This window comes from Diplotaxodon limnothrissa, linkage group LG5 (assembly GCF_057381915.1).
Source record: "Diplotaxodon limnothrissa isolate DT_005_m linkage group LG5, D_limnothrissa_male_GT1.1, whole genome shotgun sequence".
NCBI lineage: Eukaryota > Metazoa > Chordata > Actinopteri > Cichliformes > Cichlidae > Diplotaxodon > Diplotaxodon limnothrissa.
This window is the reverse complement of record NC_140600.1, coordinates 20769295-20794258: the sequence shown is the minus strand read 5'-3', so window position 1 is coordinate 20794258 and position 24964 is coordinate 20769295. Positions and strand designations below refer to the sequence as shown.

The following is a 24964-nucleotide window of genomic DNA, read 5'->3' as shown; positions in this document are numbered from 1 at the left end:
GTGCCCTACCTATAGCTATATAATATAACAGAGGTACTTTCTCAAAGGATTAATCACCTTGCTTTCCCTTCATCCGGTCCACGATTAACAACAGTAGGAGCTTCACAACTGTGCGTTTCTTTTTCGGATTTTCATGGAAAATATATTTTATATATTAGCTTAAATATTTTTATATTCATAGAATTTTATGTAGTAGCAAATTGCTATATAATATCATTTTCACAGCTCCCTTAACTTAAAAAAAAAACTCTAGCAAACAGTCTTGCTAAGCAAAAATATTAATTACCTGATGTTTCCAGTTCAGTATATTTTGACATTAAATGTGTGAGATTGAACATGTTAGACTTACTGCAACTTGATAAAAAAAAATTATTGCAGTCATTTTTTTTAAACTTATATGCATATTTTATGCTAAAATTGTGGAGTGAATAGGTTGCAGAGAAAAAAAATTGGTGGTGGTGGTGTGTGACAATTTATTAATGTACAGTTTAAACTCATCAGCCACTTTTCAACTGCTCTAATAAGTTAATCGCATGCATAATATAAGATACTATGAGATGCTACGTATACATGTTTATTTCTAGCAACCTAATAAAGGGATTGTTCAGACAGCAGGGTACCATGTGACCTTTGTGTTTGTCCAAGGGTTAGACAAACATATTGGACAATCTTTGTCTCTTAAGCAGTTTAGTTGTAACTTAACTTAATAAAAATCCAGAAAGACTGTTTAAAAGCTGCCTAACATGATGAACTAAAATGAATGAGCTACATTTACAGTGGTGGTTTTCCTCATGAGGGTGAGACTATCAGTTCAAGAGTTTAACAGGATTGCTGCAATCAACTGTATTGCACAATCAGGCAATGCCGAAAATTAATTACCCCCACAAAATTGTGTCTGTGTCTTGATAATATGCTTGATATATTGCGAGCCTGTCTGTCACAGTAAGGAACAGCATGTTTGGCCTGTCCCACGTAAAAACAGCAATTTGATGATGTCCAGTGAGCAGATCTACTGAAGCAGAACTGCAATTATTCATTGACTTCCTTCATATGGAAATGTTCTATATTTGGATAAACCCCAAAGCTGCGTGCATGTTGGTCAAATTAAGACAAATGAAAAAAAAATGTGGACACAAGATGGCAGTGTTAAATCGTTGATACTGTATGGGCCGGGTCCAAGACAGCTTTGGTGAATTTTATCCCATGTCAACAGATGATATTTGTGCAGGTAATTCTCATTTCAGTGGCTGTTTGGTCTAGGCAGATGGTGTAGATTTAAGCTGTTAAAATTTGGGCAGCATAGATTTCAGATCCCAGCTGATGGAGGTTTGATTTGCACACTATTATTTTAAAGAGTCGTGAAAGTTGACTTTTGCATTCATTACTGGGTTGCTTCTTCTGTCCAAGTGTGAAGATAAATAAGACACTGAGTCCCAAAATGTTCTTCTGGTCACATCAGTGCTTTGCATAGGCCTGTGAATAAATTACTGGAGTTAGGGGAAATGAGAGGCACAGTGCAAAAACACTGCATATGTGTACTCTGTTTTGCATTTAGATAAATCCTGCACTTGCCAAGGGTGAAAATTTCATGTTATAACATAACATGACAGCAGATTTACAGTATATTTTACTGATTTGGCTACTGAAAATTGAAGGTTTATTTCACATTTTTAGATTATTGGCAATGTATTTTTGCATATGTTACCCTCTACAATATGAATCTCAATATGATGTGTAAAGGAACAGACTTTGAATCATTTCAGTTTTAATAAAAAACACATTTTATTTACATAAATTACAAGAAAGCACAAACTGGTTCACCAGAATCTACATTAAAAACGTCTTGTATATATTACATTTAACAGATTTACTATAATTTACTCCATTGTTGCAAGTAAAATCCTCAAAAACAAGGGCTATATGCGACTTTATTGGCATCTCATTTAAAATATGCTACGAGTAAAAGAACAAAAGAAAATAATCGGGACATTGTACTCACAGCACTTTGAGGACAACAAAGCCAGGACGATCATCTGTGTGACCTCTTCGATATCTGAGACACCTGACTCAGGACTAGTGATTATATAACTTTGTTTACAATGCTTGGCGAAAAATAAAATAAAATATAACTCAGCTGATCTTCACAAAGAGGATGTTGTGGAGTCCACCACCTCTCGTCCATTACACACTGTTGGAACAACATTGGAGGCCGTTGCTGCAAAACATAAAAAATAGGATATTTTGTGTAATGTCAGTAGTGTAGTGTAACTACTGTAACTACTAGTTACAGTTTGTGATATAAGCCAAAATTACTGTAACCCAAAGGGGCACCTGGGTCCCAGATGCCCCTGTGAAGCATGATAATTAACTCATGGATGATGTGGAATGCAATGCAGCTTGGTTTTTTTCTACTTATGATATGTATATTGAAGCACTGTATTTTCACTTAATTATCATAATAACACACAACACACAACAATTCTGTTCAAATCTTATAGAAATGTTCTAAATAAACAGACTTGGATTTTTTATTTACTTATTAAACTTATTAATTTATTTTTGGCTACACCAGGTCTGCACCATCAGGGATTGTATGGGGCCATTTTTGGTATTTTAAAAGGTTTTGTTTGGGTTTTTTTTTATTATGTATGACTTAAAAAAGACAAAAGAAAAAGGTTATGTATAACTCCCAGTGTCAGACAGACAAGTGTGACACAGTGATAAAGCATGTAGCAATATTTTCATAATAATATCAATTGTATTATTATTATTTAATATTTGTTTCAGTTTCACAAGTTTTGCTGTATCTTGGGTGGTACCTTGAGAAAAACTGGAGCCGGGGCCAGTGTTTACACTGAAGCGGGTGGTGTTCACCCTGAGTGTACTGACATTCTTCTGTGGCTGGAACAGGAGGATGTGGATCTTGGGAGCAAAGAGGCAACCCAGTACCACCGACCCACTGAGACTGACCGAGATACACATGGTAGTGGTCTGTACCTGGAGGAGGAAACAAAAGGTAAAACTCCAAACTGTTGTATTTCAGAGGTACAAAAATATGTACAGTAAGAGAAACGTAAAGTCACATTTCTAGATTGCCAAGCATTGAGGGAATTCCCGTATACCTCATAAGTGCTACTCTTAATTTCACACCTGTGGTTGAAAATGCCTGAAAGTTGCTAACTCTGTATATGAAGGACCGTTTTTGCAGCTCAAGAGTATTCATTCTGAACAAAAAAAAAAACCCTGAAGTCAGAAAAGAAATGATAAGTACGTCTTTCATAATTCAGAATCAAAGCCAGGTGCTACAGAGGAGGAAGGGGATTGTTTATCAGCTGGGATTTCTAACTAGAGGTGTTAAGCGATCTGTTTATTTGCTTGTCAATCAACTGCGTAACCCTCGCTCCTTTTCGGCTCACCCTGCCCACATCTTGCTATGCATCCTCAGTCTGCTTCTTGCTTTCCAACGCTTTCACAGTCGTCTTTTTAGTTTTTTTCAGTGAGAAGATATAACACAGCAACATGGCAGGTGCATTTCTTTTTCGCAAGACGCAGCAGGTGTCTGTCATCAACCTGAATGCTAATGTCGGTATTAAAATATTGTGGGTACCAAGTGTGATTCTGTGCACTGACAGCTCCACAGAAAAAGCTATGCAAGTTGAGACAGAGATGTAACTGGCACAGCGTCAGTTTACCTGGTTTATTTTGAATATTGTTTAATTACTGCATCGGTTTCTTACTCTCTCTGTAAATTCATGACTTGAATATAGATTTTATGACTAATCAAGAAAAATATCTACAGGACATTATTGATATGTATACTGTATTTCACACTTTGGAAACATAGTGGTTATCACTATGTGTGGTCATGTACCATGTAGTGTAATACAGCTATATCACTAAACTGACCTTTAGTTGCATCGAGTTTTCTAAGTTGCCATCTGCAGTGAATTCAACATTAAGATTCTCCTCACACCATCTTTGAAATACAGTGCACACTGACAGGCTCAGGTGCTGTGTTGTAATGTAAATTCACAAAGCCTCAGATTCCCATTTTTTCACTATATTTCTAAGCTGTAGTTTTGAAAGCATGGAATGTAATGTACGGATGCATGGCGGCTGTTTAAAAATAATAATCTCACCAATCCCAACGCGGACAAAGGCTAAATACTTTTGGTTTTGAATAACACCATGGACAATACTGCATAGAAATAACCTGTTAAGTGGTTTTAATAATTCACAATATGTTGGAGTGAAAGAGCACAAGGAAGAAGAGGACAAGGAATCTGCTTTTCCCCTTATATTTCCCCAGATGTGTTATATTCTGGAGTGTGGATATAGAGCATGGCTGCTACAGTCTCTCTTCAACCTTGTTTTTCGCTGTATTGACCTTTGATGGTGCTGTTTTTGTTGCACAAATACAGCATTGTCTCTGTGTCTGTGTTCAGCTAACTTAATCCCTACAGAGACCCTCTGAGATGAGAGATGAAATTCTTCCTTTTTATTGCAGGTTTTACTGTGCGTTTATTGAAAAGCTTTACTGGAGTCTTCCAAGTCTGGCATGGATGCCGAATTTGCTAAAATCACAAGTAATTTAAAGATCAGTTTAAGATTTATTCGATATTTAGATGTCGAGAGAGGGTTTTTTGTTTGTTTTTCAAACTGCTGAACTTTAAACTTTGGACAGTGAACAGTTACTTGCTATGCATTTGGTTTTCAAGGAATTTGTGGTTCACCTCTTGCTTAGTCTGATTGTGTCTACCTATATATCTATATGGTTACTATATATTTAGTGGTGCTACACTAATTTTAGCTGAAGGCAGGTGTACCCTGCCTCTCGCCCTAAGACAGCTGGGATAGGCTGCAGCGCCCCCTGTGACCCTGAAAGGGATAAGTGGAAGCGAACTGATGGAGTTTGAAGCTGAAGGAAATCAAATTTAGGAAATATCTGTCTAAACACACTTCTTGATAGACTTCACAAGCAGTAGTAGTTTCTGTAGCCTTCGGTGATTTCATAGAAGCACTTTGAATTTTAACAGTCGTAGCTATTTAATTAGCTTGCATTTGCTGCTGAGATGACCAGCACTGGCATAAGAGAGGAGCCCTCTTCCCCCAGCGGTGTGGAGAGCGTCTTAAATATTTCATTTGGTAATCAAACGTGTTATTCACGGCTCAGTAGATTGTATTTAGCTTAGTTTAACATTTCATGACTGCCTAGTACAGATCTGTATTTGTTATTCAGCTGGAGGTTTGCATCAGGCTGTGACAACAATTTGAGAAGAAGTGTAAAGCAAGGAGAACGCTGGTAATGTGTCCCTCCCTGTGAAAAACTAGAGACACTGTGCCAACTCAGTTGCTTCAGTAATTATTCATCGGTCAAAGGGGAGATTTGCGTCTATCTGATGAGTCTGTTCAGGCTGCGAATTGCATTGCCTACAGGGCCTGGAGGAAGGGTTCCTCTGAGCCTCACTACAGTCCCAAGACAGAAAGCACAGCTGGGACTCAGCAGCCCAGTCTTTCACACTCCATTCCACACAGCTACGCACAGGGACTCACAGGGACTTTCAGTTCCCTAGCAGCCCTCATGGTCTAGCCTGTCTTCACCATGTTTCTGTAGAGGCAGCTGTGTCAGGAGGTTCCGCTGTCTTTCTCCCTTCTGCCTCTGTCTCATTGCACGTTGTTCAGATCCCAGTGGGATGAACCCACACAACTCAGACCACCTTTTCTCTGAAATTCTATCAGTTCAGTGTATGATCCTATTCAGCAGATGTCTGGCTGGCTGTCTGCCTGCCAGTTATTTCATTTAGTCATAAGTAGTGTATAAAAAGAGAGTGAAAACAATGTAACCAAAACCATAGCGCACAGCACATTTTCCCCAGAGAGGGAAAAGACTTCTATCTTTGAAGTTCTGTTAAAGTTTTACATGAGGTGCATAGTCTCATTAATGGGTTGCTCTCACTCCCCACATTATTATTTAAACATTAGAGGTAAAATAAGGTAGTGAAAGTGTGCTGATAATCATAAAAAATTGAAGCAACTGTAATAAAGAATACATATTGTTGGGAGCCACAGGCGATGCAGATATTGCTGACAACTGAATCAATATTAACTGGCATTGCATATAAAATTCAAATTCAAGCCCAGAAAAAATTATCATTATCTACAAGGATGTATTCTGGTCAGACTATAGAAATCTAAAGCCATCTGAATAAATAATTTATTGCAAATGATTATCATCCCGTGTGTGTGTGATTTAGAGAAGAATTAATTAACAGTCAGTGATAGTAAGAAGTCTGTGCATTCCCCAACTTCCATTAAAAGAGCTGTGTGTGCCTGCTTGAGGAGCAGGTATAAGCTCAGTTAACTCACCCTGTAGTCACTGGCAGTAACATAGAAAATGGGCTGGAAAGCCAGCCAGATGATGCAGGTGGTGTACATGGTAAAGCCGATGAACTTGGCCTCATTGAAGTTCTCGGGGCATTTGCGGGTTTTGAAGGCGTAGACTGTGCAGAGGATAATGAGGATGCAGTTATAAGTGAGAGACATGAGCATGCTGGAGTCCTTGCTGTTACACTTCAGGGTGACCACATCTCTCCTCTCTGGGTTCACTTCCTTCCTCACCCCTGGGGTCTCCACCAGCAGCCAGACCACCACCACTACCAGCTGGCAAGAGATCAGAGCACCACAGATGGCAACCTGGGAAGCTGGGCTGATAAAACGAGGCCTCTGGGCTCCATCCTTCACTCCACTGAAGATCCGAGCAATGCGATTGGTCTTGGTTAAGAGGGCTGAGTAGCAAACGGCAAAAGAGGTGCCTAAGCCTAGCCGGCGTAGCGTGCACACAGCTGTGGAAGGTTTGGCGATGTAGATGAATGTCATGCAATAGCACATCAGCACTCCAAGCAGAAGAATATAGGAGAGCTCACGTCCACTAGCCTTCACTACTGGTGTCTCATTGTGTTTAAGGAAGAGGCCAATAACAAAGAGTGTACACATGATCCCAAGACATGCAATGGTGACAGGGCCAATGGCCCAAGCATCTTCCCAGCGGATGTACTCCTCAGGCAGATCATAACAGCCTGTCAGGTTGGCCAGGGGCCACTGTCCAAAACTGCAGTCAGCACAGGTAAACTCATCATGCAAGTACTGGTAGGGCTGACAAGGGATACAGATCCAGCAGCACACATCTCCCGGCTGCATACTCTTCACCTCATTCTTCCTGCAGGGGTCACTACACTGGGAGGTGGGCACAACATCACCAGGCCAGGGAATCAGGCTGTGGTTCAGGCTCAGGCTTTGAGCCCAGTAGCCGACTTTACGGTAGACATAGCGTTCCCCGTCTTTGTGATAGTGAAAAATGTTGTAACGACCCAGGCTGTCTCCAAAAGTATCAAAGCGGACTATATTGTCTCTGTCTGGAGGACGAAAGGGGGCTGAAAGGAATAGAGAAAAATATTGTGTATTAGTAACAGATGTAAGAGACTCATCATAAAGAGTTTGGGACTACGGTATAAAATGTAAGGTATAAATATCTAAATTGGTCAACTTTGTAACATTTTAACTATTCAATTGTTTTGGAGCAACAACAGTGTGGACTGTGAACTCATATGTTATGCAACTCATTCTGTTTGTTCTGAAAGGAGAGTCTTATCTTTTAATATGTGCCCCTCAATATAGACTCCATGACTGTGAAAGGACACAGGTGCAAACTGGCAATTTACATGATGGAAGTCACAGTCTGAGTCTGTTCCTGGATGGAACAATAGGATGAAGATTCAGAACACACAGGACCTTACATGGCAAAATGTAAATTCATGGAAATCAAAGCAGAAATGAGCTATCATCTAAAAAATTGAAAGGTTACCTGCATATGAAAATTAGTGCTTGGGCCAGCTGTTAGTGATAATTTTCAGTACTGGTTAATCTACCTGCTATTTTCTCATTTATTTAAATAAAATGTTAAAAGGCTGTAAATGATGCCTTTTATTGTTAACCAGAGTATGAGGTCAATTTTTAATCACCGTTACTCTTTTAATCTTATTATTAAAAGTTATAATACTAATATATTACTCAACTTATTATTTCTTAAAATTACAGTTAATAAAATTGCAATCAAGTAACTGCTTCAGTCTGATTACTGTGCTAAACAGCCATTCTTTTACATACACTGTAGGGTTCCTCATTCAGTATTTTCATTTACAGCCTACGTATCTATCACACGTAATGATTTCAAAATATGTATGAGTTTAGTGGTCCACCTGTTTTTGTATGTTTTCTCCTTAGAGTGTTGCAGTGTCTCATGGGATAGACTAATTTAAGGCCTTTCATCCAATTTTAATTCTCTGGATAGTAAAAATCCTTTGGGTATTTTATTATTTATTTATTTATGTTTTTTTTTAATTTAGAAATCGTGAAATGCAGCACAGCTGGATACAAACACGGCTGTCCGCATTCATCTCATATCAATGAAAATGTCAGTATTTCCATAAATCAAAGCTAATTTGCACAAGTAGGAGCATTTATATTGGAAAGCCAATCACTTACGATGTGTGTGAACTGATGCTGTTACAGTAGTTGGCACTTGTTTTGTGCTGCAGCTTTGTGTAGACAAGCAGGAAACAAGTTATATTTTTTAAGCTGTGTCTGATTTGTTTTAAACTAAATAATCCATTGTTCTTTTCACACTTGCATGCATGACAAAAGCAGCCTCCGAGCACGAGGGTGAGGAAATTGTTTCATCTCTGCTAATTGAATCATTATAGAAATGTTCTCTGGGTGCAGTGAATAAACATGCAGACTTAGTCTTAAATTCAACATTTTATGGAACTCTAAAATGATTTAACTCAATCTGGCACCATCTAGTACATGCATTGGTACCTGGAGTTATATTTAGTTTTATATACAGATGTTCAAATAATGACAAACATATTTCTTTAAAGCTTTGCTTAAGTAATGTTAGTTCATTAAGATTCACTCACCATCAATTTTGACCTTGAGAATATAGTCTCTGTAAAATTTTCGTCCATTGCCAGGCTTAAGAGCATCGCACACCTTGGTGGAGTTTGGGCACAAGGCTTGTCTCATGTTATGTAAGGCAGTAGCCATTGCATAGACAGCATTCACTACAAACATGATCTTGGATTCTGGTTGAAATGGAACCTCCCGGAGCGAGTGTTTCCCACAGCCTAGATCATGGAGGCTGCACTGGAACTGGTTTTCCCAAAACTCTCTGAACCAGGGATTTCTGGTATTGTTGTATGGATGTAAGGAGGTGAAGTAATCATTAAACTTGGGAATTTGATAGGAGGAAAGTTCAATGGTGAACGCCCCATCTGCAACAGCTTCACTTCCCCTCACCACGCTCTCCTGGGCTCCCCAGCCATCACTTGCCACCCAGGTAAAGGTCACATTCATGCGGTTGGCTGCTACCAGCAGCTCACGGGCATCTTCGCTGCGGGTAAACAGAATGACCACCTTGGCGGTGGACTTCTGCTGCAGGGAGCGGATCACGTTTTCATAACTCCACCGGCTCATGGAGCGGCTCACCTTGGCCGAGGTGGCAATGCAGATTTGGCGGGCACGAGCTTCCTGTTGGAAGGCATCAATGCCAGTCTCACCGTAGTCACCTTCTGATGCCACTGTCGATACATATGTCCAGTTAAAGTAACGTAGGATCTCTGCCATGGCCTTAGCCTGGTAGAAATCGGGGGGCACGGTGCGGGCAAAGTAGTCATAGCGGGACTTGTCGCTTAGCTTGGCACTGGTTGAAGCATAGCTGATCTGAGGGATCTGGAAAAGTCGCAGCAGGTTGGCAACCTGGAGGAAGGGAAAGACAACAAATAAGCCTTTATGAAGTATTGATAATATGAACATGCAGTTCCAATTTTCTATATTTCTACATAAATATAACCAGAAAAGATGTTCATGCAATAAAAGTAGATAAGGTTAAACAAATAAAGCAAATACTATTTATTTATTTGTGTATTAATTGAGGAATAGATGTTTCACTATAAATCTGTGAGTGTGAAAAGTAGGAAAGCTCTGGGATCAGAATCCACTTCTATTTAATGAACAGGGATATAAGGCAGTTAGATTTTCACAACACATGTATCAGGATGGAAAGGGTTATAGAGCCTAAAAGGTTTAGACCGCGCCAATTTACTGTTAAACAGACTGTGTACAAATAAGAAATACAAATGAAGCTTATAATAGCCCGGGAGGTCATCACAAACCCAGGGCACCTCCTCTGCAACGACAACCCTCTGTCACTGGCTACAACAAAAACAATAGTCTTCAATCCAGGGCTGCTAAAGGTCAAGTGATCGAGCCAGAAAGCTGTTTGACAGATGATTTATGAAAGAAAGAGATCAAAATAGAAGTTTCTGGTTAGGGTTAGGCAAGGTAGTGGTAGTATCAAGGTTTGGGCTTATTTTCCTGCATCTGGGCCAGGTGAGCTTTCTCCATCATGGATGAAATAATGAATTGTGAATTAAACCGCTAAATACTAGAGGCAAACATGAGGCAAACACCTGTATATGAAGTGAGTTTAAAATGTCAAGCAACAACGCAACGACCCCCAGCACATGAATTATTCTATCAAATAATGGTCAAAGAAGCAAACAAAGAAAACAAATCTGACGAAGCAAAGAGTTCACGTAAGAAAACCCACCAACATCCCGGTTTGAACCTGCTCAGCACTGAAACCTGGGATTAGCATTGAGGAACTAAAATCCCTCAAAACTAATGAGCAGGTCTGATCCGCAGTCACCTGAAACAAACATTCCCATGCTTTTGCCTCTGAGAGATACATAATATTAGATCACTGTCTTCAGTAAATAAATCACAATGTGTAACACAATTGGATTGTATTTATGAATGCAATGATATGCAGCCGCATTTATGCAGAAAATCTCTAAGGATTCACAATATTTTTGTCACAACTACATTTTTTTTCTTTCAGACTGAAGCGATTAAGTTGTTAAAGCTACACAGAAAACATACACGGACCATCTGTGGGATTTGTTATAATTGCCTATTATTAAATATATTAACGAAATTAACTACACTACGTCTTTTCCCCCTGCAGATGCAATTAGTCTCCCTTCATCCAGGCTCCTATTTCTTAAACGGACCCCTGCTAGTCTCTTTAAAACTTAACACTCCTGTTGAATCAGTGGTGAGATCCTTTTATGTCTTTAATAATTGCAGCGACTGCCTGTCTACCTCAATATTTTTGATCTGTAATGCTTTCAACAAAAAATAAACAATAAACGTGCGGAGCACAAATGGCTGAGTGGCTACAGGTGGTACACAAAGTAAACAGAATAAGAAGGAACACATTTTCAGAAAAGTTTCTGATGAGAGAAGAAAGAAGCATGACGAGACAGGAGTAGAGTGAAACCGAGGGTAGGGATGAGAGTGAAATGACGTCAAAGTGTCAAAGAATCTCAAAACTTTGTATTTTCTGTGTAATAAGCTTTGTCAGTGTTGTGACACTGCATGCTGTGTGTGCGGAAGCCGCTACTGACTAACTTTTGCTTCAGGCACTTCTGTGGGAGCCTAAGGGGAGTCAGTCTGATCAGTCAAAAGAATGCCAACCTAATTATGGCTGACTTTAATGCCGACTCTCACACCAGCACACTCATGGTGCTGCATCCTGAATGTCAATGAGTCATTCTTATAAAAGTCAGAAAGGAAATTCACATTCCAGCTCATCCAGTGTGATTTCATTTATCATTACTATATATTATCTGCATGTAGCTGTAGTGAGAGCAACCTGGTTTACGCTGCAAGCAGTTTATAATAGTGGTAGTATTATAGTTATATATATATATTATATAGTAGTATTATTTTGACATCTATTTGAAAATAATGGCACTAATTTAAGTGCTTTGATGTATCAAAATCATGAAATGGAGACAAAGTAAAAGCATGGCTATATGTGAGGCTAGAATAGTATTCCTATAGGTAGTAGCCAATATGCAAATTGCAAGTTATTGGTAACAAATCGCTTGATTTGGATGGAAAACAGTGAGTAGCAAGGAAAAAGCAAGTCACATCAAATAACATAGGCAGACACTTCTTAGATGAGAATTTATCTTTATAGAAACACAGAGCAATGCACTGAAATGTCCCCTTAGATCTGCTGTGATGTGCTTGGATTTAAATCATCAGAGCTTTATAATTCTGTTGGATCGTAGTGAGATGAATGTTAAATGAGCCAATCACAGTGATTTCCAGGCTGCTAATTTTATTGAAATGAATGACAGGATGTTTCACACAAAAAATGATATGCACAATCAAGTGCCACTGGTCTTGTTTTTTTACCACCACTCAAACCGGCACAATATCAAACACTTTTACTAGCGGATGATTTAGAGCTTTTATTTTGCTTCTTCTGTAGTGTAGCAAATGAAACACTATGAAAATCCAGGTTGTTGAAACACTTTACTGATTTTTTTTTCAAAGGTTCGTATCATCTGGAGGAACTCTGATTATGCAGAAAGGCCTATACGTAATCACATTTCTACATAAAATCATCTCTCTCCATAAACCGTCATGACAGCCATTCTCAACATGTGGTAAAACAGCTGGCAGTACTGTGCTTGCTTGCTTTAGGAAGAAATCAGCGCATAACTTAAAGTGCAAGTGACATGTTAACACAGATTAATCATTTTTACATTTACCAGTTCATCCTATGATAGCTAATCAGTGTACTCCATAATTCTTTCATATTTTCAGTGGGAAATGTTTCCTAACAATTCATTGGGGACATTCACAATTTTTTGTGTTAAATTGAGTTTCTCCTGTATTTTTTTCCCAGTTTAATATTTACATAATGATATCAGCATGTTGGTGATATGACTACAAAAAGGGACAGTAATGTTTCCAAAAAATCAAGGTTTGCTGATATCATTAATACATTACTAGCTGTGCTGTGCAATGTATTTCTGTCATGGACTGCAACTCCTGACTTAAGCACCTTGATTATCACCATCTTGATTTTTTCAATTTAGACATCACAGGTGTGACATCTCACCCTCTATGCTTCCTGCTTCTCCCAGTCTTTCAGTCTATCCCCCTCTCTGTGACTTCATCTCTTAATGTGTTAGTGTCATGAAAATGGCTCTCCTTTAACCTGGCTAAATCACCATGGTAACTAATGCTAACCTGATCAGGAAAAGTTTTTTTCCTGAATTTTTGATTTAAAAATTGGCTTGAAGTGCCACATTTTCACTGATAGTTTTATTTACTACATGTTTTAATTGTAATATGAATTTTCAGCTGGTGGAATACATTTTTTGTGCAAGTTTTTAAGATTGAAGCCCAGCTGTAAAGTTACAGCAGCACAAACAGTGTGTTGCATAATTAATTTGGTGATGCAGAAAATCTTTGCTTGTTTTTATACTTGATTCTAGTGTTTCATACACTGTTTGAACTGCAGCTACTAGAACACAGAGCACACACCAAGAACACCTGTCCAGTCAATAAATGTAATTTTACTCTAAGTTATCTAGAAACTGAAATGATTTCCACGTCTTTATTTATCTTTTATTAGGCTGTAATGTTTCCAGTTTGAGACCTCTAAAGTACTGCCGTCATGTTCAAAATCCCAAGATTGATGCTTTTCTGCAGCATTATATTCATGTCTTTTTTTAGACTTAAATGTTCTATACAGACTTTTATTTTTACTTTTTATCATCATCATTTTATCATCATCATCTAATAGAATCACTGATTGGAATATGCATCACTTCCCTATGAGTCATACGAGACATGAAATGCATGTGAGCATGCACAAAATCTGAAGCTGAAAACCAAGTTTAACAGAGAAAGCTGATAACCACCATCACCACCTCCCCCCAACCCCACCAGTAAAAAAGCAAAAAACAAAAAACTGGATGTGTTTAACATCTTCATAGTGTTCGCTGTTATATAAGGAACAAAGGCTAAAAATTCTTTTGGTTGTACTGATGGTTTAAACCGTGTGTTACATGCTCAAGGATGATTAACTGGTGAGATATAAAATGAACTTGAAAAGTAGAAAATTCGAAGTAGAAATTGCTGTGAAAGACGTTTTTCTTTCAGTTTAAAGTTTGTATTCACATCCTGACTTTAGCATTAACAGAAAAGCAGCCAGAAAGTCTAAGAGGGCTCCTGTAGGCAAGAAACAGACTGTCATCGAGGCCTGTGAGTCCCGTGACTGTTAAGCTGAGGGTATTAACCATCTCTGAGCTGTTCTAGACAAAGAAACAGACGTGTGCTATCGATGCTAGGAAGACCAAATTGGTCATCTGAGAATACTCACTGGAAAATTCATTAAGTATACCTTGCTGGTACTGGGTTGGACCCTGTTTTGACTTAACCCTTGTGTGGTGTTCGTATTTTTGTTACTCAGCCAGTGTTCATGGGTCTGGTGGACCCGCTAGAGTTTTGGCTTTCCAAATTAACACTATCAAACAATTTTATGTTAAATTACTCAACAGATGTTTACTTCATCCCAATTACAAGCCATATGAACAGCAAACATGGTTAATTTTTTCCCTTTACCTTTGTTAGATCACATTTATGAATTAATGTGCTTCTCGTTTTTCTTTTATATAAAATGTTATAAATAAATCAGTTATAATCAAGTGGAGTGAGTGGAAAGACACAACACATTTACACGTGAAAAAATAATTAATTGTTTAATTTTTCTTTTGAAAAAAACTGAACACGGGTCTCACAGACCCGAACACCATACAAGGGTTAATTTTTCATGGCATACATTTAACAAAGTTCTGGAAACATTCCTCAGAGATTTTTGTCTATATTGACTTGATAGGATTACACAGTTGCTGCAGATTTGTCTGCTGCAAATCCACGATGCTAATCCCCCAAAGATGCTCTCTTGGATTGAGATCTGGTGACTGTGGATGCCGTTTGAATGCAGGGAACTCATTGTCATGTTCAAGAAACCAGTTTGAGATGATTTGACCTTTGTGACGTGGTGCATTATCCTGCTGCAAGCTCCCATAAGAAGATGGGTACACTGTGGTTATAAAAATATGGACATGGTTAGCGACAATATTCAGCCAGGTCATGGTGTTTGCACAATGTTCAGTTGGTACTAAGGGGCTCAAAGTGTGCCAAGAAAATATCTCCCACGCCATTATACCTACCACCCACCTGAACCATCGATACAAGGCAGGATGGAGCCATGCTTTCATGTTGTTTGTGTCAAAGAAACAGAAACCGAGACTCATTAGGACCTGACAACATCTTCTATTGTCCAGTTTTGATGATCCTGAATGAACTGTAGCCTCAGTCCATCTGCTTCAAGGTTCAGCGTGTTGTGCATTCAGCTTTCTTCTGCACACCTTGGTAGTAATGAATGATCGAGTCACGTCAGCTCCAAGTATACTGCCCATTCTCCTCAGACTTCTGACATCAATGAGGCATTTTCAGCCAGAGAGCTACTGCTCATTGGATATTTTCTCTTTTCCAGACCATCCTCTGTAAACCCTCGAGATGGTTGTACAGGTAAACCAGCCTGTCTGATACCACTGAAAGTCACTTAAATCACTTTTCTTCCCCATTCCGATGCTCAATTTCAACTTCAGCACATCATGTCTATATGCCTAAATGTAATGAGTTGCTTCCATGTGATTGGCTGGTTAGATATTTGTGTTAATGAGGAGTTGAACAGGTGTACCTAACAAAATGACCGGTGAGTGTATTTCGTTGTGTTAATGTTCATACGTGAGTTCACCAGCTGCCTTTTGTTCTCTGGTTCCCTTAGGTTTACACCACCTGCAGCTTGATGCAGGTGGTTGTTACAGCTTGCCTCCTTTGTGTCTGCATTTTGGCCCCTTTGATCTGAACTCTATTACTCGGTAATTATATTTATAACTTAGCACGCTGCTTATAAGGAGGTTGTCACTATCGGTTGTAACAAACTTTCCTAATCTTTGCCTGATTTCTGTCGTCACTACAATACAGTATGATAGTATGATATAATGATGACATTTATATAAATATCTGTCTAGGGTACCTAATATTCCACCTGTAGTATCAGTACATTTCACGGCATAGTTTTGTTGCCATGATTTTCTGTGCACGGTTAGAAAAATAAAAACATTTATCTGTGCTGCAGAAATTCTTCAATGCTCACAGTGATAGTTCTCTGTGGGGTGTTGAATGGAGCTGTAATCCACTTACACGTAGCTTATGGAATCTTGTATCACACAGCAGCAGGCATGACACTGATACAACAGGCTTAATGGAAATCATTATATAGATGTTTATATGGCATGTATTAAAAAATGACGATTTAGGGTCGAGGCCACTGGTAAAATAGGATAGTGTGCGCACAACTTCAACAATCACCATTTTTCTTTTTTCTGCTTATCCATTTATTACTCTTGTCATCTTGATTATTTTTTAACATCATTACGTTACTTTAACCTGGGAGGTTTTTGCCAGCTGGCTTCTGCGGCACAAGGATTCTCAGTCGAGAATGAACTCCCGACAGGTTCAAAGGAATACAAAATATGACAGTAGAGGGCAAGAAGTTGAGGAATGAATCCTGTCACTGGAAAATCTGTGGCAAAAGAGGGAACGATGTGAAACACATTAAGTCAGTGTCTACCGGAGAAAAGTTTTCATCCTGCAGTCTTTTCTGTTTAACAATTTGCACTCGGAGGGTTTCTTTCTGCCTGCACCTGCAGGTTTTAAGAAGGTCCTGAGAACGGCTCTATAAATGGCTATATATAGACAGACCTGCATGTGCTTCTTCTGGTGTTGTACATTAATTTAATGTCAATATTAATACTTTTGTACTGGAAATTAAAGAGGGAATCTTAATCTTTAGTAAATTTGGTTAATTTAGTGGTCGATATTGCATGTCTTATGACTAAAATTTATTGATATAGCACTTATCGAAATAAAAGCTGAAACCTTAATTACATAACTTACGGTTTGGTGTCGGATCACCACTAACACTGCTACTACTACTTACTTTTTGCAGGCAACGATTGGCATTTTGTCTATTGTTTTTGTTTTGACAAAAAAGACAGCAGGTGGTGTACAAATACGAAATCTTAAAAATTCATGCAAAGGTAAATGGTAAATGGACTGATTCTTATATAGCGCTTTTCTACTCTCCCGGAGTACTCAAAGCGCTCTATAAAGCGCAAAGGCGAAACTGAACACTCATTAAATTAATTTACTTGAATGGATCAAAATACTAAACTATACATAACTGCCTTTGGTTTTAGCTGTAGTGTGTGGCTTCCAGTCTCTTACATTCAGCTATAAGGGATCATGCTGCCTCAGACAGCACCTTATTTAATTAATACAATTAAGAACTGGCCTAGTGTGGATTTACAGCTCAGGGTCTGGTTCTGAGCAGATTACTGTGAAAGTGGTTTCCTACCAAGCAGTGAGGGCATGCCTGATCTGGTAGCAGCACTTGGGCCGATCTCTCAGCTGTCATATACTGCTAGTTGGCAGGAGAACAATGAAAAGATTTCAGATTGCATGACAGAAAAGTAAAAATATATATGTGCAAATTTCAAATGTAAAAATATGCTTTGATCTTTTGGAGATATGGAACATATGTTGCACTGATTTTTTATTATTATTAATTCTCCAATTTTATATCATCTCCCTCTACACCGAATCAAGTTTTCTCTGATTGGTTGACCCACATAAACAAAAGGTTTCAACAGCAGGTTGGTGGGACTATAACTATATATATATATAACTATATTAATGATATTATTGAGCTAATTGCCATACAGAGCTCATAGTTTTAAAAAAATGTTTATAAGAAAGTGTTAATAGCATTCTGATTTTTGTACATCCGTTGACCTTGATATAATATTTTGGCCATGTTCATTATAAGCATCCACCAATGTATATACGGCAGTAATGAACTGAAAGAATTTAATATACTAGTGAGTGGGTGAGATGTGCTCAAAAGAAAACATTTAAAAGCGAGAGATATACAAGAACACAGAAATAAGAAACTGAAACAGTGTCCTCGTCCAGAAAATATCAGGCCTCCTTTGTAGAGATGTCATGATTTTTTTTTGATTTTTTTTTTACATGAAAAGCCCATCTGCTCTTCCCAGAAGACTGTTTCTGTGTGCTTCTACAGCTATAACACTGTATTCCCAAAGCAGCAGTCCTTAGCTTCACTCAGTATCACACACACACACGGCCCACTGCAGCACTGTGGAACACTCAGGCAAACACGCACACGGGGAGTGGACATGCATGCACGCACAGCACACGCACGGTGTTATCATTAGCAGTGGATCGTTATCAGTTTATTTCTTATCATTTAGTTGCTTGGCAACAGCTTTAACAGAATAGAAATATGAGCTGTCACATACTTGGAGCAAGGTTGTTTTTGATCAGGTCCTGCCCTCTAATGCTGCTGGATAATACGAGTCTCCTTTATGCTGCAATAGTCTTTCAAAGCCCCCAGAGCCATGCGGCCATTCAGATTACACTAAATGAGAGGCTACGGCTGCACTTCCATTCATTTTAATGTCAGTCACTCAGCTTGGACATGTACTGCTTTTACTCATTTTCATTCTTTTTAGTCATTATTTCAATTTCATCTTTTTAGACTTAAATCATATCTGCCAGACATGGTCAGTACAATCCAGCCGGACACTGGTGTTAAAAAGCCTCAGACACAGAACAACAAAACTGGGGTTCAGCTGACTTTAAGTCAAGTTATCATTCATATCTATCATATAAGATAGATATAGATGTTTGTGTGTTTGTGTGTGTGTATGTGTGCGGTGAACATGATATTTATTTCAACCGCACAAATAGTGGATTTGGTCAGGTGGCTGAATAATCCAATCATACGTGAATTATTTACAATTTCAGGGCACATTCTTCACTTTTACCCATGAATAATGTATTTTGCACAGCATAGCTTTACCGATACGTTTCATCATTATTATTCTCCGGGGCTTGCGTTCTGTCATGTGTGTATCCATGTTTAAATCCTTCATATGACTCATGTATGCTCTGGAGATTGGCACAGTCTACCTGCAGATGAAGACAATGCTAAAAATAGTCTTCTTTGCGGGTGATAAAAATGAAATTCTCGAGCTGGCTGAAAGCTCATATATATATAAATATATCCTATTTTTTTGCTCACACAGTTTAGTCTTCAAATGTCAACCAGACTGCTCAAATCAAGATCAACATTTTTTTTAATTCCAGCATGCTTCCTTGTGAATCCAGAAGAAATTCCAATTATCCACAAAGTTGCCGTTATTCAGAAAGCGCTTTTATCCAAATACCCTGGAACAAGCCACGTTTCTGCCTCCAGACAGCGATTTTTGTATGCTGCTCTGAAACATCACAGTGTGTTATTTTCCATTGTTTGCAGATTGGTTCCAGAGTTTTTTTAATTTTTTTCTTTTTAAATCTATCCGTGTTTTATGCCTGAGCATTGTTCTTTTGTGAGCACTTGAGTATTTGACATTCCAGAGGTGTTGTTCTTCTAATGCGCCCCGGTGATTATGTTTTGCCTGGGGATGCTCTCATACCGGTGAGTCATATTCAGCACCGAAGACTGCTGTCGGGGTAACAAAAAGTGGTGTCCCGTCCGTGTATTAATCAGAATCCGACCCCGAGGCTAGATGTTCCTGGACTGCAATTGTAGAATTTAATGCACCCTTTCTTTAACCCACCCATTTAGGACACTGCAGAGTAATAAAGCTAATGTCCCCGGTTATATAAAAGGTATCCCAACAAAAATTAATATAACGTGACACCGGATGTGGACTGGCAAAGCGCTTCAGTGTCTTTACTTCAAGTATAGAATGATATGTCCAGAGGGTAAACGTGTAACTTGTTGGTGCTTCACACATGAATAAAGATGCTGAATGTAAGCGAGCATGTCATCACAAGGTCATTACTCACCTTGCACTGATGACCCACTGTTTGGATACTCCACAGGGAAAATGGTCGAGGCTAAAAATTTGAATCACCCAACGATTTCTACATGTACATTTAGTCAAAGCATCCAGATGGCATCACAGACTTCCCCCAGACTGTTTAAGATACAGACTTGGGGTTGTGAAGTGCTTTGACGCCACATGACGCCATGTGACTCACTCCATCGCCTTCACTCTGTGATCAGATTTGCACGTTGGCGTCTCCGCGTTTCTGAGAAACATGAGCTTTCATTCCATCCCCCCGTTTTTTTCCGTCCTCTGTGTGCATGCACACCTCTGCCAATCTACCAGAAAGCCCGGCTGCAACCACAGATGGGGAAGACAGGACCTACCCTGCAAGAGCGTCATCAAACTTCGCCTCCACACTTAACTCAATCTGGGCCCGTGTAGCTGCAGCATGGCTAGGCTGGCAGCCAGATCCGCCCCCATATCTGCGATTGTCACACCACAACACCAGCAGCACAGCACAACACGCTTCTTCATTGTGACAGATTTAGACAGCACTCAGCGTTCTCACCACCTGTCAGTTCGACATGTTCCGCCACGTCGCCGGACCGAAAAGCGCCTTTAAACTAATAAATGCTGCTTGTCCTGTAACTGCCTTGCCTTTGGGGTGAAATACACACATGTGTATTAACTCTGTGCCATTCGCACAGATGGGCAGACATTATAAAGTTTCACTCACTCAGGCTGGTTCACCGAAAGGTCTGACAGGCTATAGATTATATACAAATGAGGCAGTTACAAAGAACGGACACATTATGTGGAGATGATTTCCAGCAGCAGCACAAAAATATCACATATTTCTCATGGCCCAAATGCATATGTTTGTGGATGAACACTGTCCCAGAAAATAGCAGTAAATCTTTAGAACATTAGGAAGATTAAATATAACTATGTGGTTAAAGTTCATTTTAAAATGCTAGCAAGTGTGTAAGAGGAGGGCAGATTTATTTGCATAATCACACACTCACCAACCAGGCGTGAGAAAGAGACGGCGAGCACACCTCATGACTGAACTTCATTACAAGTTATTTGTGGTATTGAAAAAAAAGACATCTGTATCCTATGGTGTACTTCTACTATGAGAAATATTCAGCGAGAAGCTAGGGCAGACCTGAGACCTCAGGCTTGTAATAGCATACCCATAAATTACCACAAGACAAGGGCACTCTCTGAGGAGCCCCAGATGCAGAGTTTTGCTAAAATTACAGCTCGTTTATCAACTCCTTTATTTTCAAACTTTCCTTTTGAACAGGAATCCCTCTATAGGTGCTATAGGCACGACTTCCCTTAAGCCTTTTCCCTATAGCTCTCCAGGAGCTCTCCACCTGCAAAGTGTATCATTTCTTTACATATTTGGTATTATTTTTTTGTCAAGACTACAGTAAATGAAGATGTTTGCATTTACATAGCACCTTCCCAAACTTACTAACCATCATTTACTCATTTAAAAACTTTTGGAGTTATCGTATCAATTTTTTGCAGAATAGAGACAGATTTTTCATGTGCCCGCTATAGCTAGTGAAGCAGCTGTTCACAGGGAATTAATTATTTTTGGCTTAGCATTGTGGGCATGTCTATATTGTCTATATATATACGCAGTGGGGAAAGGCTGCAAACAGCGCACTGCCACTGACAGGGGTTCCTGCAGTCTGTTGTTTATCTGCGACCTGATTCCAATCATTGTTTTTGGATGAGCAGAAGTGTGTTTCTTTTCTTCCAAGAAGCAGATATCTGGAGCATGAAGCTGCATATCTCAAGTGGGGTGAACCGTGCTCTTCAGATGAGACGGCGTACTGGGTCGTCTGGCTGGCTGAGCCGGGATGATGAGTTTGGATTAATGCTTTAAGGCATGTATATTTGTGGATGTTTACAAATCTCAGTTCTGCAGGACGCACAGTATCTCTTTTCACAATGACTTGAAATTGCATTTATGTGGCAGCCATATTACAGCAGAAGATTGGGAGGCCCAATTAGCAGAGCTTTCATCGCATCAGCTTGAGTGAGCCGAAAGGAGCACTGCTGCTGAGAGTAATCATGCCATCACTAGTCATCCTGTCAGCCCGTCCTGAGTGCAACATCTGTAGCATGTCTGCCTCTGACAGGACCACAGCTGAAGTGTGAATTACTGGGAAAGAGAAAGAGAGCTTCCAAATTAGATCAGCCAAGCACATGGGCGTACAGGTAAACAGATCCTTCTTGCGGAACTGATACTCATTAAGTCCCTGTGTTAACATCTCGCAAGGGGTAATTGCACGTGGTACTTAAGTCTAAATGGACAGTTATATGACAATCCATCACAATCACTCTTGGGTTTGTAATCCCTCCCCTCTCTGGCGCTCTCTCTCGTGCCTACAGTAACAGCTAAAAGTGAAGTTCATCTTTTGAAAATGGTCTCTTTGACAAATTTAATGCAGAATTTTGATCAGTTTATTTATTGGCATAAAGCATTTTTAAAATAAATGAAAAAAAATAAACATTTCTGTTTTCACTAGTCCTTACCTGAATGGAGACATCGCTGTAGGACCCTCCTATGACCCCAGAGATAGCCAGAGGGACATCATCATGGATGGCGTAGGAGCCATCAGGGCACGTGTACTCACTGTCATCCACTTTGGTGAGGGAGGCCCTGACAAACTCTAGGGATTGCTCCAGAGCATAGGTGTCCTTAGAGCATGTGTCCAGTATGTGAGCTCCCAGTCTGAGCCCATGAAGGATGTGTTCATCCTTGTTGATTTCGTCTAATGCCAGGAGCATGGCTTCCAGTCTCTGGATCCCTCTCTGTGCATTGATCTTTCCACAGTCCTCTGCACCCTCGCCCTTCTGGTGCACAGGGAACAGGCCACCGATCATCAAATCTCCCTCCAGTGTGATCTCTTTCTTGGTGTCAGTGTTGTAACCCACCACAGGCAAACCCTGGGGAGCCTGGGCAAAGAGAGACACACATAAGCACAGCAGGCTGAGGTTGGACAGCCAGAGGGGTCGGGGTTGAGGGCGCACCCCCAACACAGGGGCTTTCCCCAATGACATATCCCTGGGCAAAACAAAGTCACCGTCCCGCCTGCGATTTCTGGTCAGCGTCCGGTCGGCTTTTGAATACGGCAGCACTGAGGAAAAGAAGGTGCAGCAGCAGCCCCGCCAGATCTCAAAGCTCCACTGTTTTTATTCTGACGGAGGCCATTTACAGCATCATTGCCATCCTCCGCGTCCTCTTCTTCAGAGTGTTTGTAGATTACAGCCTACAGATCAAACAGAGAAATTCAGTCACAGCTTTTGAGCTGAAGTACAATGATCCCTTTGTCTCACAGACTGTGCGTCTGCCAGGGACAGACTCAGCCCTTGGAAATATTTGACATCTACACATTAGTAAATATTTGTGTCCTTTGATTCTTATTGATGATAGCTGTGACAGGCAAGACAGTGAAAACAAAAACTCTCCATTTGTTAACTGTCACCACACGCGCTGCCACACAGCTGGAGTGAGTTCGCTACCTTAGACAAATTTTTTTCCAGTTTGTTTTACAGTTTTCATGAAGACCAATGTTTCTCTTATCCAGAGTTATATGACATGTCTAGCTTTGAAATAGCCAGCTTATAAAGCAGCTTAAGGACAGGGTTCACCATTAGATCAGAGTTCACTGAGAATAACAAAAACATCCCCGTAATGGCTTTCGCATGTTTTCGGGCAGCATACAGTTAATCTCTCATTGTCAAGGGCCTCATTTAGTGAGCGTGTACGCTACACTTTTGATTCTGCTTTTCTATTCTCCCTCCATTTCATCCCCTCTATCTTTGTGACCTCACATTGCTTTTCTTCCAAGGCAGATGATTGTACAACTCTTTTATAATCACATGTGCACATGCTCCTGTACACCGAAAGTCGAGAGAGATAACAAATCGTGTCCCGAAGGAACATTTTGTCAAATCACATTAAATGCTCACAGAGTCTTACAAAGACAATATTTATGCACAACAAAAGAAAAATACGCGCAAAAATAAAACGAGATGGATTTGAGGACTCTGTTTTGAGCAAGCAAATTGATTTTGTTGCCAACAAATTGAATTAGTGGGATTTTATCTAGAGATACATGAATATACTTCAGTCTTCACTCACTGTTTTGGAACATGATTTATTTTCATGGGTTTGATGAAACGCAAAATTAATGTGGGAAATTCTTAGAAAATGAAAAGACATTTTTGTAAGGCCAATGTGAACAAGACAAACAGTGCACTGGGTGCAGATGTTCAGCAAAAGTGCACCAAAGCTGCCATTTGGGTGTTAAATCACAGCCAGTTACACTGTGTTTATTTAAAGCACTTGTTCTCTAACGATGGGTCAGACACCCTTTTGTTTTTAGGGCACACAGTGTGTTATGTTTAAATTTTAAATATAAAAAATAAAAAGAATTCTCATTTGTGTAATCATTACAAACATATAACACAGTATATAAAATGTTATGGTATGATGCTGTTGTCATTGGAAAATAACAGTTCTCAGCTTCATGCACATTACTATATATAGTCATAACTAATCATTATTATGTGTATTAAAACCAAGTATAATTCCATTGTTAATACATATATGCCTTCTAAAAACCTGTTTTTAACTATAAATTTAACATTCGTTAACTGGTATAATTGGACAGCCTTACTGAGGAAGGTGTGCTAAAGGTTACTCCTCACTCACAAAGCACACTGAGTCTTCTGCAGTCAGTCTTGTGTGATATGATGTGATATCCATCTATCCATCCATTCTCTTCTGCTTATCCAATTCAGGGTCGCGAGGGGGCTGGAGCCTATCCCACCTGCCGTAAGGCAAGAGGCGGAGTATACCCTGGACAGTTTGCCAGTCTGTCACACGGCTAAATGATGTGATATCATGGACATTAAATATAAGATTGAGTATAAGTTCAGAAACTTATTCTTACATAATAATATGATTGTTTAGTGTTCTCCTGATGGTGGTTTTTACAAACGTGAGCATTAGTCAATGT

General features: G+C 39.5%; 1 protein-coding gene across 1 annotated transcript; it reads right to left on the bottom strand.

The window, feature by feature from the left end:
- Positions 1-2141: 2141 nt before the first annotated feature.
- Positions 2142-23000, bottom strand: grm2a (glutamate receptor, metabotropic 2a). Its single transcript, XM_085354157.1, has 5 exons — positions 22473-23000; positions 8976-9813; positions 6367-7430; positions 2820-2997; positions 2142-2215 (listed from the first exon to the last, which is right to left on the bottom strand). Exons 1-5 carry the CDS (start codon positions 22998-23000, stop codon positions 2142-2144), a joined length of 2682 nt encoding a protein of 893 aa, XP_085210283.1.
- Between the last annotated feature and the right edge of the window lie 1964 nt (positions 23001-24964).